Source organism: Dermacentor albipictus, chromosome 6 (genome assembly GCF_038994185.2).
Source record: "Dermacentor albipictus isolate Rhodes 1998 colony chromosome 6, USDA_Dalb.pri_finalv2, whole genome shotgun sequence".
In the NCBI taxonomy this organism is placed as follows: Eukaryota; Metazoa; Arthropoda; class Arachnida; order Ixodida; family Ixodidae; genus Dermacentor; species Dermacentor albipictus.
The window spans coordinates 93863078-93878038 of record NC_091826.1 but is presented as its reverse complement, the minus strand read 5'-3'; the positions used below and the strand labels follow the sequence as shown (position 1 = coordinate 93878038).

Genomic DNA, 14961 nt, shown 5'->3' with positions numbered 1-14961 from the left:
TACCTGATTGATAGTGTGAATATGATCTATTGTTGAGTAGCCTTTACGGAACCCTGCCTGGTCCTTTGCTTGACAGAAGTCTAAGGTGTTCCTGATTCTATTTGCGATTACCTTAGTAAATAGTTTGTAGGCAACGGACAGTAAGCTGATCGGTCTATAATTTTTCAAGTCTTTGGCGTCTCCTTTCTTATGAATTAGGATTATGTTAGCGTTTTTCCAAGAATCCGGTACGCTCGAGGTCATGAGGCATTGCGTATACAGGGTGGCCAGTTTCTCTAGAACAATCTGTCCACCATCCTTCAACAAATCTGCTGTGGTCGATGGACAATTCAAATGGAATCAGAGACTAGTCGTAGACCAATTAATTAATAAGAAAAAATGGAAGACATCTCAGAAGCCTCCATATTTCTTAACTAGCTACCAAATACCTTCCAATTGGTTAAAGTCCAAGTTCTGCCCCCACCCCCGTGAATATGAGGGCGCGCCTGCCCCAGAGCTGGACGTCCCCTTCTCGGAAGCTGAGATGAGGGAAGTGCTGCACAATTTAAACGGGAGGTATGCCCCAGGCCCCGACGGAGTTACGAACCGGCTCTTAAGAAATTTGGAGGACAATTCAATCTTTATTGAAGGAGATAAATGAGGTGTGGGAGGAAGGCGTTGTAACGGAGAGTTGGAAGAAGGCCACAGGGGTCCTAATCCCCAAGCCAGGTAAATCACCCAGCTTGGAGAACCTCCGTCCTATCTCCCTTACTTCTTGCATTAGCAAAGTAGCCGAACATGCAGTGCATAACAGGATATCGAGACATATCGAGCGGAACGAGCTGTTCCCGTATAGTATGGTTGGTTTCAGGCCCTTGCTATCAACGCAGGATGTCATGCTTATCTGTTCAAAACACAGATAAACGACTCTCAGAGCAAAGATGTAAATGGAGTCCCCGCACTGGATCTATCCAAGGCCTTCGATACAATTGCACATGACTATATCCTTCAGGAGATATCGGCCTTGAACTTAGGAGTTAAATTCTTCTCCTTCGTTGCATCCTTCCTCGAGAGCAGGACGGTGGCCATAAAATTGAGGTAATCAGTCGCGGAATATTTCACACTCGGAAGAAGGGGTAAACCCCAAGGGGCAGTTATCTCACCCCTTCTGTTTATTATAGCAATGCGCATGTTGTCAGAAAGCCTTGCAACAATGCCTTACGTAGGTCATACATTATATGCTGACGATATTACAATCTGGTGTCCTGGAGGATCGGAGGCAATGGTCGAACAAGCTCTACAGGAGGCTCTGGATGTTACAGTCTTTCCTGGAAGGTACGGGACTTGCATTCTCGCCTGGAGAGTCGGCGCTCCTGCTGTAGAGACAGGCTAGACGAGGTGCTAGGCGACTCACCCCACTCGATCAGGTGCCCATTTACGTTCGTATCAGAGTTGGGCGCACCATCCCGAGAGTAGACTCTATCAAAATACTAGGGCTTTCAATAGACTCAAAGGGTTGCAACACCAAGACTATAGCGCATCTCACCAGGAAAACTGAGAACATTGTTAGATTAATTATGAGAGTTTCCAACAAGAAAGGCGGCATAGGCGAGGATATACTCCTTAGGGCTCACCATGCTTTCCTCATGAGCCACGTCATTTACATAGACGCGGCCCTCTATTAGACGAAAACGGAAATAGGTAAATTAGACACCCTTATGTGCAAAATTCTCAAACGGGTGATCGGCGTTCCAATTACGGCTAGCACAGAAAAACTCATGACGTTGGGAGTACATAACGCCACTTCGGAGTTAATAGAAGCACAAATATCAGCACAAATTATTAGACTATCAAACTCCAAAGCAGGCAGAAGACTGCTGGATGCAGCAGGCCTCCGTCCTAGCTTCAATCGGGGAGATACCACGCAGCTTGATATAAAAACAAGGAACTCCTTTATTGCAGACCCTTTTTCAAGAAATGTGCACCCGTAACACAATAAAGGTCGAAGGTTAGCGAGGGCTAAAACTTTCTTAAAGAACACATCCGGAACGCAGACCATTGTTGACGCGGCGCGACACGCCAGTGCCAACACGTTCTCCGTAGCCATAGTCAATGACAGGGGAGAACTCCTCTCGGCAGCCTCGCTGAAGACCTCCTCGGTCGATGTGGCGGAACAGGATGCTATAGCTCTCGCATTACTGGACTCAAAACGCACTATGGTGTACACGAACTCCCGAGCAGCCGTTAGAGCATTCGAATCGGAATAGATAGCCAAAGACGCAGCCAGGATTCTAAACGGCAAACACCCCTCTGACATTGTTCACCTCATAATTTGGTTCCCTGCTCACATGGGACCAGACGTATTTCCGGGTCACCTGAACCCCAATGAGATAGCCCACCACCGTGCACGAGGTTTCATGTGCCGCGGCGGGATGGTGTCTCGGGTGAGTTCGGGAGAGCTCGTGCACAGTGACCCTCTAGTTACTTTTCATGAGATCACATCTCATTACAGAGGGAATAGGCAGAGCTTTCCTTTCCCCCATCATAAGCTCAACAGGCCAAGAGTTAGCATGCTCCGCATGCTCCAAACGGGGTCCTACCCCTCTAGGGGCTTTGTGAGCATGCTCCACCCGGACATTGATCCACTCTGCCCAGATTGTGGCACTGAATTTAGCTCATTAAGTCACATGCTCTGGCAGTGCCCTGTGTTACAGGATTTTAACCGAGAAGAAACCTGGACGAAGGCCATCACAGACCCCAAACAAGACGCCCAGCTCCTGGCTGTCCAGAGAGCCCGTGAACGAGCAGAGAGGCATGGCCTCTCTGTTCCGACATGGGACTAGCCAACGGCTGGGTAGGGACCTACCTAGCAGGTCCCCGCCTAGCTCCTCAGGACCCCAATAAAGTCGTTTACTACTACTACTACTACTACTACTACTACTACTACTACTACTACTACTACTACTACTACTACTACTACTACTACTACTACTACTACACTACTACTGAAATTTTGATAACTAGCCATTTATGCGTCTCGATTTCTCGTGCGAACAATGTCCGCCTATTCGAGTAATCCAGCTCGAAGACTCGAATTGTGCAATCCGCCGCAGCCGATCTTTAATAATTATGTTATTGTCTAAAAAAATACACGCACTATTATGCTTGGTCATTAGGACAAAACGCCGCTGTACTACCTTCATTCTGTTGTTCGTTCCTGTCTAAATACTTGCGCACCAATAATCTCTCACAAAGGTCAGAGGCCCCAGTAACGCTCCGGCGATTCGGAACCGCTCGCTGCCCGTGCCACCGTAAAGTCCAAACCGGAGCCCAGCCACCGTCCGACTCAATCGCTTGGGGGGTCGCGATGCGGAAAATTGCAAACCCCGGAACCACTGCGCTTCAAGGTTGTTCGTCAACTCTAGACATGCGTGAATATTTCTCAAGGAGCGAAGATATAACTGCGATTATACCATGTGCCAGAGCCTGGGCAAGATTACTTTACGAAGTGACATCTTTCTTCGAAGCGTCGCAGATTTGCATAAAGTGGCCCTCTTGCTCGCCGGCTATGCCTTCGAGTAGATGGAGCTTTTCATAATCATGTGACATGTTTCGACAGTGGCTTCAGTATTATTGAGAGGAAGTTAATGGTAATGGAGAAATCGTTTGGCTTGGCATTCGCTGCGCCGAATTTTACTCATGTTTCTTGCGATTAAAACAAAAAGCGCAAATCTAGTGACTGTACTCCGTGCTTAAAAGAAAACCGTGATGCCGCGCAAACCCTCGACTGCCCGCGGTGGCTTTTTAATATTTTCGCGGGCTTTCTTTCGAGCACGATAGAGAGAGCTACACGGCAGCGGTAACGCGCATCACACAACTGCAGGCGATATATTCAATTGACCTCTGCAAACCTTGCATCGGCCATTTGGCTGCAAAGCTAAAAGTCGAATATTTTCTTACAATTAATGGGTACTAATCACCTTATTATTAAGCGCCACAGAACATACCGACAGCTCCTCCAAAATGTTGCTAAAAACGCAGCGTCGGCTCCGTCTCAACAGAGGAAGGCTCTGATCATTAAAAAAAAAAACATGTACGTATGTATAATTTGTGTTAACTGATAAAAACGCGCTTTCTGTTTGTTTCATGTTCCCCGATCGAAAGCGTGCCGCTGTTTCCCGCTTCCTGGCACGGAATGGCTGCTTAGTATACGTCGGGGGGGGGGGGGGGGGGGGTTCTTTGCTGCGGACACCGAAAATATCGCGCCTCAGGCGAACGCAAACAGTCCAGCGTCAAAAGAACAAAAAGTGGTTGTGTCTGCAGGATAAACAAAACCTAATACTGCTATTAATGTGTGATGTAGCGAAAACTGGATTATTGAGTCCGTTATGACACACAGTCAGCTTGAGCCGGCAGAGTTTTCAAAGTGCAACTCTGCTGTTGTGCATCGCTCGTGCTGTCGCCTTTCGCTCTCTGTGTTGTATACGTCGTGCTACGTTATGCCTAGCAGCGCACCGTGTGGTTGAATGTTTTGCGCATTAGTCTATTCGACGCCTGGAGCGAGTTGTGAGCAGCTCCGAGTGAGCTATGCCCGATTTATGCGCAGCGCGAGCTCTCCAAAACTCGCGTCCTTTTGCAAGAGCCGCGCTGCGGCCGCGCGTTCAACTAACAAGAACTCCCCGCCGCCCGTCCCATTTGTCCATCACGGGGCCCCGCGCGCTAACTAATAACGGCCAACAAGAAGGAACGTACGGTGCACGTTATTCGGTTGTTAGACGCCACGACAAAAAAAAGAAATAAAGAAACGGGGAAGAAGTTGGAGCACAGATGTTTCAATGAGAGGCATAGCGTCTTAGATCCGTGCAGCTCGACGGCACAGGTATATATTAAGGCGGTCTAGAACAGTCGAGCAATATTTATTTTAGTCGGCACCACGCACCCCCGTTCTCTTTATAAGGCTGATGAAGTTCAAAGAAGGACAAAGACAGGACAGTGGCTCATCTGCTGTACGGACTGCGCACACACCAACCATGTCAGCTCCATGACGTTAGCATCTTCATTCACTGTACCACCAGATGACACTCGCGTTGATGTGCATTAACTGGAGCGCGCAACTGCTCAAGCGGTCAATATAACCAAAATAGGTTTACAGCATAAGCAAGAATAAAAAAGAATCAAGACGTGACGTCGCGCTCTTGCGGTGACCGTAGATGCGCAATATAGGCATAGAGGCTTTCGTGCAGAGGGAATGTAACGCAGAGATAGAGTGCTAGACTGAAATAGATCTAGAAAAAAAAAACTTGATTTGCACAAACAAGCTAGGTGACTACGCATTTCTCGCTGCCCCGTTTCATAATAGATGCCAATAATAATAATAATAATAATAATAATAATAATAATAATAATAATAATAATAATAATAATAATAATAATAATAATAATGAAGCTTCATCCGCAGCAACATAACTTCTAATTTTTTTCTCACAGCATCACCGCGTGCTCTAATTTTACTATTCATGACAACGCTGAGCTTTCCCCGTGATTTAGCGAGTGAATTGCTTTCCGCTAACTCCGTGGCTCTCCGCCGCCGGTCGTTGCGCATTACCTTTTCTCGGAAATTTTTCTTGCCGAGGAGGCAATCCTTGTAGAGCAGGAAAAGCAGGAACGCCCGGGAGATCATTGCCGGGTCCCTGCCTCCGGCGAAGTCGAACGTGTCCGGAGTGAGCCGGTTCAGCGCGCTGGGGGAACGGGCGGATGGGTTAATTAGCCCGATGAGTTGCTTGTTCCTTTTACTTTAAAAAGTTAGTTGCTACCGCAGTGGTTGGAAGGGGGACATTCGCCGCCGATACAAAGGCACCAGTGTTTATAAAGGGTGTCCCACGTAACTTAAGCCAACTACCAAAAATATGCAAACGTCACGTAGCTGGACACAACCAAGGTAATGCTGTTTGCCGTCGCTTGGAGACGATCAGATAATTCATTTCATTACGCCCAATTACATGGGTCTTAAATAATTAATCAACTTCCCCAAATACTATAACTAGGTGAAAAGTGTCAATGAGAAAATTGTAGAGCAACACGAAAATATCTCGATACAGCTTCCTGTTGCTCGATACGTGCTACATAAAAGTGTTTTTCCGAGCGGGAAAGAAGCCCGCAAATACACGCAAAGTGCCTCGAGCGGCCAATCGCGCGGACAATTTGCGTGTATATTTTTTCATATTTGGCTCAAGCTACGTGGGACACCCTGTACAGAGCGCGCACTCTCCCTCTACGAAGTAGTTGTGTTCGTTCGCCGAAAGGGAGCTGCGATACATAATGACAGCGCTAAACTGCTGTGCAGAGCTGTTGGTGTAACGGCTCCATTTGCTGTGAAATCAATACAATCCAATTCACAACATGAATACCACTGCGCGCACACACCGTGAAACGTACCTGAGAGTGTACTGAATACTAATTGGTAATATTTAACCTTTATCCTTGTGTTATTACTTTTTTAAAAGCATTTTGTCGTGGGCCTGATGGCATTCGTGGCGCAATGTGTTTGCTCATCTTTCCCGTACTTTTTTTTTATTTTGTTCTTTCATTTCATTCCTCGTCCATTTATTGTGTGTGGGTCTATATGCACCCTCTTGTACGTTACCCAGCTTTTTAACTTGCTGTTCTCCCCTTTGCTCTCTCTTTCTGTCCTCTTTTTAACGTTTTTTGTCCTGGCGTGAAGGTGGTGCAGAAATGAACAGGAAATCTTGCTTTAGGAAATTGCTATAGTAAGCACTTGTTTTGGAAGCAGCATTCCACTGATCAGTGGTAATATGCACACGTCTGACGTACTCCGAGAAACTGAAGGCTCGGCGACGGTAGCTGACCAGCCAAGGCTTTTGACGCCTGAACGACTCGTGAACCTCCATAGAGTCATACGCTATCGCCGCGGACAAGCCCTGCACGCAGATTGGAAGCAATGTCATCGAGATACATCAACACAACTCTCATTCAGGAAGTTTGCACATCGCTACGTGGGATCTTCGGCAGCGGACAGCCGGGCTTCGTTTGGTGCAGTGCCGAGGAATATTTACATTGCATATCAGTTTCGATTCGAACTCCTACAACTTTATCTTCCCGCGATAAAAACATGAGAAGGTACGTCTGATTCCTTTTTTTTTAAGCAACGATTGCTCCTGACGTGAGATTTGGAATCAGACACGTGAATATCGAGCAAGATAGCTAGCTCTTCCGTTGGGCATTATTCCCACCGAACACTCATGTGCCAGACGTGTGTGTTTGAGCACTCCAACCTCTTCAAATCCATGTTGTTGTCGAATTTCATATATTGGTCAAGGGGGTACGGGAAGACTCTCTTAATTATCTCAGGTGTAATCAACAAGCGTTACGAATCAAGGGCGTGAATGCATAATTTCCTCGGTCTTTAACATCATTTATTCATGGAGCAGTTATCCGCTGCAAACGAGAAAAAAAAATACGCAGTCAATATGCCTCTCTAACGACGAGTCAGAATATGATAGCGCGATACAAATTTCTACAGAGGCAGGCGTGTAGTACGTACTGCAAAGAACCACATGTCGTTGGCCCAGCGGGGTGTCACGGTGTGGCCGAAGGTGAAGCTGGCCAGCATTGTGGTGGCCTGGAACTGGAACCGAAACCTCCACGCTTGTCTCTCGCGTATCTCCAGCTGTTCGGTGTTGGCTTCGAAGCGCGACGAGTAGATAATGCCCCAGCAAACCATCGTCTTGTCGAAATCCGGCAGGTGGACCACGTGAATGCGCTTGGGTATAGTCAGGGAGGGGTAGATGCCTGAATTCGAAGAATAAATGCGTGCACAATAGGAAGACGGGCTCGGGAGCGCGATAGTGAAGGTGGTCGGTGCAAAGCTGCTGAGGCTTGCTGTGCTTGCTAAAGATAATGTCAGCGCAAAGGGCGCTGTCCTCGCTGGTAAGAGGATGCCACCCGCCGTGGTGCCGGGGGTGCAGGTGTAAGTTTACACATTCGTTGTCCACAATGCAGGGGGTGTGTTCCCCTGGAACACTATAGGCTCGACTATGGCCTCACTCAGCATTTTGGCCTTAGTATCGCGGGTAGCGAGCAGCACCACAGCACGTGATGAGTGTTCCCTGAATGTAGGCAGATGTAAGGTACATGGGACACGTTAAGTTACTCTCGGTTGTACACATTCCTCTTTGCTTATGCACTTTTATGCGAAGCATATTACGAGAGCTCAACCCAGCTCCTCAGGCGCGGCGGTGTCGCCTTCAATACCACGTGACACCGTGACGTCACGACAGAGGAGAAGTGGCTTTGGCTCAACTCTTGCAAGATGGGCTGGGTGGGAATCGAACCAGGGTCTCCGGAGTGTGAGACGGAGACGCTACCACTGAGCCACAAGTACGATGCTTCAAAGCGGTACAAAAGCGCCTCTAGTGAATGCGGTGTTGCCTTAGAAACGAGCTGTTTCTAAGGCTCAGGCGGGCGTCGCTTGCTCAGGCGCACATTTCGTTGCCGCGCCGAACGCTGCGTTGCTCGACGCTCACCGCGTCCAATGCGGGGCGCGTAGTCGCTGCGCCGTAGCCCATCGTCGTACACCCCTTGGCGGGTTGACGGGAACGCTGTCGCGTTCCACTCTTGAAGGCGAAGCAGAGTCACGCATGAGTTGTTTCTTCGTCTAGCCGAACCAAATATAGCCAAGCAACAGCAGTTCCCCAGGCTAAGCAGTGGTTCAACAACTAAAATAAAGGCTAGTATGCTTCGCATCCTGGGCTTAACCTTACCTAAGCCACAGCCATTTTTTTTATCCCACGTGCCTCGCATCAAATCCCTCCCCCCCCACCTCAACTCTGCCTTTTTTTTTTCTACAAATAAAAGGCAAGCAAGAAACGCCACCTCGTGGTTAACCACGTCAGCGGAACCAAAGCAACATCAAGAGCACTCGACCAATGCACACAGTGCATGTTGTTCGTCTGACCCGCAACCATGCAAAACCGAAGCTTTAGCGAAGCTGGTGGTTCTCTCAGGATAGCTGCAATAGATACCGCGAGAATACAGCTGTACTTATTTGAATTTTGTATCATTCGCAAGATTCACCTTGCATTTCCAAGGAGTGCGTCGATTTCACTCAGTCTGCGCGTCTGTTGCCACTTAACCGCCGTACTCAAGCACGCAACTTAAGTTTAAACCCATGCTTGATTTAAATGACGCCCCTCGTGAACGCGTCGGAGGAAACGCCACGAGCGTCCTGGGCAGGTTCCCGCCAGACCTCACTCGGATCAAGTCAAGCATGGGCTTCAATTTAAGTTGCGTTCTCGAATACAGCGGTCACTCTGTCATTTGGAAGGGCAGAACTAATTTAAAGTTAAACACTTGGATTTAAGGTTCCTAAACTACACAATAAGTGAGGAATAATAATTAATTCTTCCCACCGGGGATCCTTTAACACGCACCTAAACACAAGTAAACGATCGCTTTCTTTGTATTTTGCCGTGACCGTCCAGCGGCTGAGACTTGTGGCGAACGTATGCAAAACTCAGAACACAACGTGGCATGAGCAGCTATTCCCTGTGAAGCATATTCCAAAGGCTCTTATCAAACTGGAGGCTTTGTCATACACCAATTTTCTTAGTTCTGCTCTGAAGCCTGCACGTTAATTTAACTGAACATTACAACACGCGGAAATGCACAAATTTCATAAGAATGAAAACAAACGTTTTACATTGGCTATATGCTCCATGTCTTATGCCAGCTCCAAACACTGGCACACTTACTTGCTTTTTTTTTTTGCAATGAACTGCAACCTGTTGGAGATCATGAATACTTGTTCTAACGTTCAGGACAGTGACAAACCAGATTTCCAAGACTTCCGGAGCGTAAGGGACTTCCTTCGTATAGCCCCGCCCTCTTTTCTGTGTCAGGTGCTCTGACTTCCATACAAAAGCGAAGATTTTTCAAATATAAACCTATCACCATTTTCCAGGCCCCAGCGCTTTCTTTTCTTGATACCCGTTGCATAAGCCTAACAGACAGCCGGTTATCACATCTGCACTTATGCAACTTCTTAAACCTCACTACGTCTTCCTAATATTAAGTAGGGTATTATGTGCTATTGATACAAATGCAATCCATAGTACTGTCTCTTTGTCCTTTACCGTAAGGCCTATCGTTTCTCTCTTCATCATTCCTTGAACGGTGGATTTTCCTCGACATTATTTCTTTTTCTTTGATTAGGCCGCCCAATGTCTACCTGTGGGTTAATATTTGGTAATAATAATAATAATAATAATAATAATAATAATAATAATAATAATAATAATAATAATAATAATAATAATAATAATAATATAATAAACAGCCTGGTTAAGCCCACTACAGGGCAAAGGCCTCTCATACTCCTCCAACTACCCCGGTCATGTCGTTAATAATATACCTGATTATATAAATCTCTTTCCAATCAGTTCTGATTATTTGTGCGTGGTGTTCTGCAACGCTAACAATCTAATAAGTAGCGACGTAGCGAAACGTGATAGTGGCCAAACGGGGGTGCCCATTATTCTAGTTGAAATTAAGATAAGAAAAAAGTGCTGTTCGTCAGGCTGGCCGTCGCCACACGCGATGGAGTCCTACACCACGCCTGCAGCGTCACTACCCCCACTGCCGAGACGGCTTAAGAAGTGGCCATCGCCCTGGCTACTTTAGATCCCACCTGCCACACCATAGTGTGTAACTCTCGCTCAGCCGTTACTAACTTCAGCAAAGGCCGTATTTCTCCCCAAGCACTTCGCATCCTCTGCCAGGCACCACACACTAAAGACAGCATAATCTCCCTAATATGGATCCCGGCCCATGCGGGCCCTGTCCACCCACACCTCCCCAATCTCAACGAGGTCACCCACTCCATTGCGCGAGGCCTAGTCAACTGCGCCGGAGTCACTGGAGGTGATTTGGACAGCAGGGACAATCTGACAACTTATGACGATCTCGTTAAGGCCTTTTACCTCAGTCGCCGAACCTTCCCCCCGCCTCACCCAAAGTCCAGCCGGGTGCAGACTACCACCCTGCGTCTACTACAAACAAACACGTACCCTTGGCCCACCCGCCTCCACCTTATATTTCCGGACGTCTGCATTACCCCCAACTGCCGGTGCTGTGGAATTCACCCGACTACGCTTCCGCATATGCTATGGGCGTGCCCAGCACAGTACACACAGACTAACACCACGAGTCTCTCGTCGAGGTTGAATGGGGCTCTGCGGAGCTCCGCCCTCGACGACCAAACCTGGGTGACCCAGCACTCCCGCGAGGCGGCGGCGAGGCAAGCCCTCCACGTACCTTCGTGGCAGGCTTAGGCCTGGCCATCATAAAGTGCTGGTTCTACAATAAAAGTTTATTCCTCGTCCTCCTCAGGCTAGAATGCGTAAGGCAGATGATTGGATTTCGTTTAAAATTTCAGAATGAGTGCCAAGGGAAGCGAAGCCCAGTGGAGTAGGGCATAGGATGCTGTCAGTTGACGCAAGACACGGGTAATTAGAGATGACTGGCAAGACTTCCGTCCTGCAGCGGACGTGGCATCGATAATGATGACAAGGTAACGACGATGACTGTTTAACAAGCGCCGAACGCCCCCCGGTACACAGTTGTCTATTCAATCGAGCGTGATACAAAAAGGGGCCACTTCTCTTGGAAGTCGAACCCGCGATCAGCAAGAGCACGCCGCAGGTCAGTGCGCCGTTACGGAGGCGCAGTAAGTCGCAGTCTAAGCCATTCCTCGGTCGAACAAGCGCTGGAAAAACGGCGGGGGCTCATACTCACGGGTCACCGCTGTCCGCGAGGTCTCGAAAAGTTGCCGCGGTTCTTCCATCAAACCCAAGCGTTTCTCGGTGTTCCACATGACGACGCCCGAGCCCAAAGCGCTGTTGTGGAGGTTGGTCTGGAACCAGCTGAGCCGGTCGCTCGTGATGGCGTCGATGGTGCCGAACCGCACGCGGAACAAGTCCCCTGGGCCGCCATTGTCTTGGATCATCTCGTCGTCCCGGTCTTCGATGGGATGCTGGCTGCTGCATATCACCATACCACGCCGCACGACGCCGTCCAATCTGCGAGAGGTTACTACGTCGTTCCAAGAAGGCAGAACTAAAGGGGCTCAAACGGAAATCGTCCTATTTTCTTCCGCTTGAGGTAATTGTTGCTCTGTCGACAGATTCACAAAACCAAACGTTGCTTACAGGATAGGGTTGTGAGTCAGCGGAGCGTGATGGTCGATTACTGCAGACAAAACAACGAAGTCTTATCATTTTGCTGAAGAAATAGAATCGTGTTCTGCCGGCAAAAAACTAATGATAATGCCCTTCGAGATCCGACACTTCGGCCCTATATAGCAATAGCAATCGGCTGCAGTGAACCACATGACGGTTACACTCAACTAATCAGATAAATAAGAAGATTTCGTTGACTCAGGCAATCAACTATCGAGAATGCAGCTAGCCGCAGCGAACCAGTTCTCCCGCTCAATGTTAGAGAAATGGCTGGCCAGTTCTCACTAATCTGGCAACACACTTGTCACTTGACCAAAGTATTCTACTGAGTCGCGAATAAGTGGTTGAACCTGTCGGTGACGGTGTGCAGCGTAATTGAATCGTTTGCTGAACTAGCTATATTAAATCCATCAAAACAGGAACGAATGTGTCGATTAACCGATAGTATTAGTTCCCGTTGCGGTAGCCCCGTGGATATGGCCTTTGCGCTGCTCAGCCCAAGGTTGCTGGTTCGATCCCGGCTCCGCCGACCGCATTTCGATCGGGGCGAAATGCAAAGAGCGCCCCCTTTATATACATTTAGTTGCACGCTAAACAAACTCTGGGTCGTTTAAGCTAACCCGGACTCTCCTACTACGGCGTGTTTCTACTCAGACTGTCGTTTTATCACATAATACTCCAAAATTGGACTTTATTTTTGACAGAATTTGGGAATTCTGAAAAAGGTGCACTCGGACTTACTTAAAGCCTGCCCGAGAGCTGTGCCTGTTGAACGAAGGAAACACCCCGCGGGAGGCCCGACCTTCGTTGAGGAACATGATGCTCTCGTAACCGCCAGGATGCTGCACCGACACCAGACCACTGCAAGATGCGCGACGAAATGTCACAGTGTGCTCGCACTACAACGCCAGTGTTCAGCATAGATGCTGTACATCAGGCTGCGGACCTGAAAGTCAGCGGCTTTGTGGAACTAAGAAGCGGAATGTAGCTTATGGGTGCCATAACGTGCTTTGAAAAAACAAACAAAAAAAAGCTATTCAGTGCCCGGACCCCGCGTTCCTTAAAGGGACACTAAATGAACATGCTGGGTCGACGTGGACTCTTTACATAATATTGCGTAAACCTCGCGACGCTTGTTTCGTGCCATGAAACGACTTAGCTTACGAGAAAATTTCGTCTGAAATATCCGAATACCTTTATCGCAATTAAGCTCTCTGCCCCCCAACCGGTGGAGCGGTGGCGTTGCGTACGCTATCGCCACCCTCCGCTCTCACCGGTGAGCAAAACGGCGCCCGCAAAACGGCGGTGTGAATTTTTTGCGCAAAACGCGAACGTGCGGCCATGGAGAATCCGAGCCAAGGCAGTCTTGGATTCGCCGCTGTAGCTGCTTTCGGTCAAGTGGCGTGGACCGTTCGGGCATCCCGCGACATCACATGGAAGTTGAATTCTCTGCCACTGGCATGCAGTTTGTGCGAGTTTCGCGAGCCAGCAAAACCAGATCAGCCCTACGCGATAACGAAACTACTCAAACGCGAAAGACCGGGTCATGCATAGTCTAGCTAAAACGAAACCTTCCTAGTGAAATATAACTGGACAAGTGGCATTTTTCTTTATATAATACGTTTTATAATGCAATACAATGATCTTTTTATAACGAGTGGTTGAGTACCAGTGACAGAGTTTATAAGGAGTGCCTTCCCCATCGGGCAAGTATGGAAATCACCGGGGGAGTCTCTAATCGTGTGCTGTATTTACCTATATTTTTCGATTACTAAGGCCCTGTTCGCTACAATATTGAGGCCTCAGAGATTCTAGTGCACTAATCCATCACTTTGGCTTGACTTAATATTGGCCTTTGGTGTCCCGTCTTTAGCTCAAATTTCACGCGCATTTTCACGTTGCGGCGCTGGCTGTACGCCATAGACTACGAAAAGGACGTTAAAAATTTCCACGTAGTTATGGCAAGCCCAAAGACAACAACACTTTGCGCAACTCTCACAGTGTAAGAGTGCAGCGCATACGCACGTTTTATGTTCGGGGTAGCGCAGCGTCTCTCCCTCGAAAGATATCGCCACCATGTAAGTTCGCGGTGGTATGAATTGCCTGCCCGTAGCCTTGACGATCAACATGTTACTGCTGCGAAGCCGCTCGAACAGCCTGACCCTGAAGTTTTTCTCTGTGAGATCCTGGAAGAAGACAGGTTAAAAAAGAACAAGGTTTTGATGAAAGGCGTAATCTTACGACATGAATTCCAACACATATATATCTGGCTCTTTTCCTTTACCTGTCTGTTTCCTTCCTCGTGCCCCATTGCGCACCATCGGGCTGACCTCTCTTACCTGTACCTTTCAATAAAGCTTTGCAAAAGCCTTCTTGCTCTCATTCTCTTTTAGTTAGTCTTCAATAAAGTGTCTCAACTCCGTTTTTCACTAAAAATGAGAAATGTTAAGGCTTGGTCGGCTATAAGTCTTGATTAAGCCGGTTCTGATTTTTGTCGTATCCTTCATACTTAGGTTCGGGGGCTAGAGGCCTATAGCGTAAAACTATTTCAATGTTCGTGACACTAAATTTACCTAACCGTCCTGATAAGCATAGGGCGGTGATGCGCAGTTTTCTTCGAACCGCCTAATGAAACGCTTTCCTCGTTTGTAGGGTGTCGCTTTTGTTTGATTCCAAAGTGAATGGCACTGCCTACTTTTAGAGTTTTTTTTTCATTATCTAATTGGCG

General features: G+C 47.9%; 2 protein-coding genes across 3 annotated transcripts in view; one reads left to right on the top strand and one right to left on the bottom strand.

The window, feature by feature from the left end:
• Window positions 1–14961, top strand: part of LOC135907495 (KH domain-containing, RNA-binding, signal transduction-associated protein 2-like) — a 346553-nt gene that overhangs the window by 204352 nt on the left and 127240 nt on the right. The gene's annotated exons all lie outside the window — the stretch shown is intronic.
• LOC135907514 (membrane alanyl aminopeptidase-like) overlaps window positions 1–14961 on the bottom strand; it is a 45738-nt gene that overhangs the window by 19376 nt on the left and 11401 nt on the right. The window contains exons 4-9 of the mRNA XM_065439209.1: window positions 14259–14419; window positions 12975–13094; window positions 11791–12074; window positions 7541–7788; window positions 6811–6917; window positions 5585–5717 (exon numbers count right to left, since the gene is read on the bottom strand). Of these exons, the coding sequence (XP_065295281.1) occupies window positions 5585–5717; window positions 6811–6917; window positions 7541–7788; window positions 11791–12074; window positions 12975–13094; window positions 14259–14419 (1053 nt within the window). The remainder of the gene's footprint in view (window positions 1–5584; window positions 5718–6810; window positions 6918–7540; window positions 7789–11790; window positions 12075–12974; window positions 13095–14258; window positions 14420–14961) is intronic.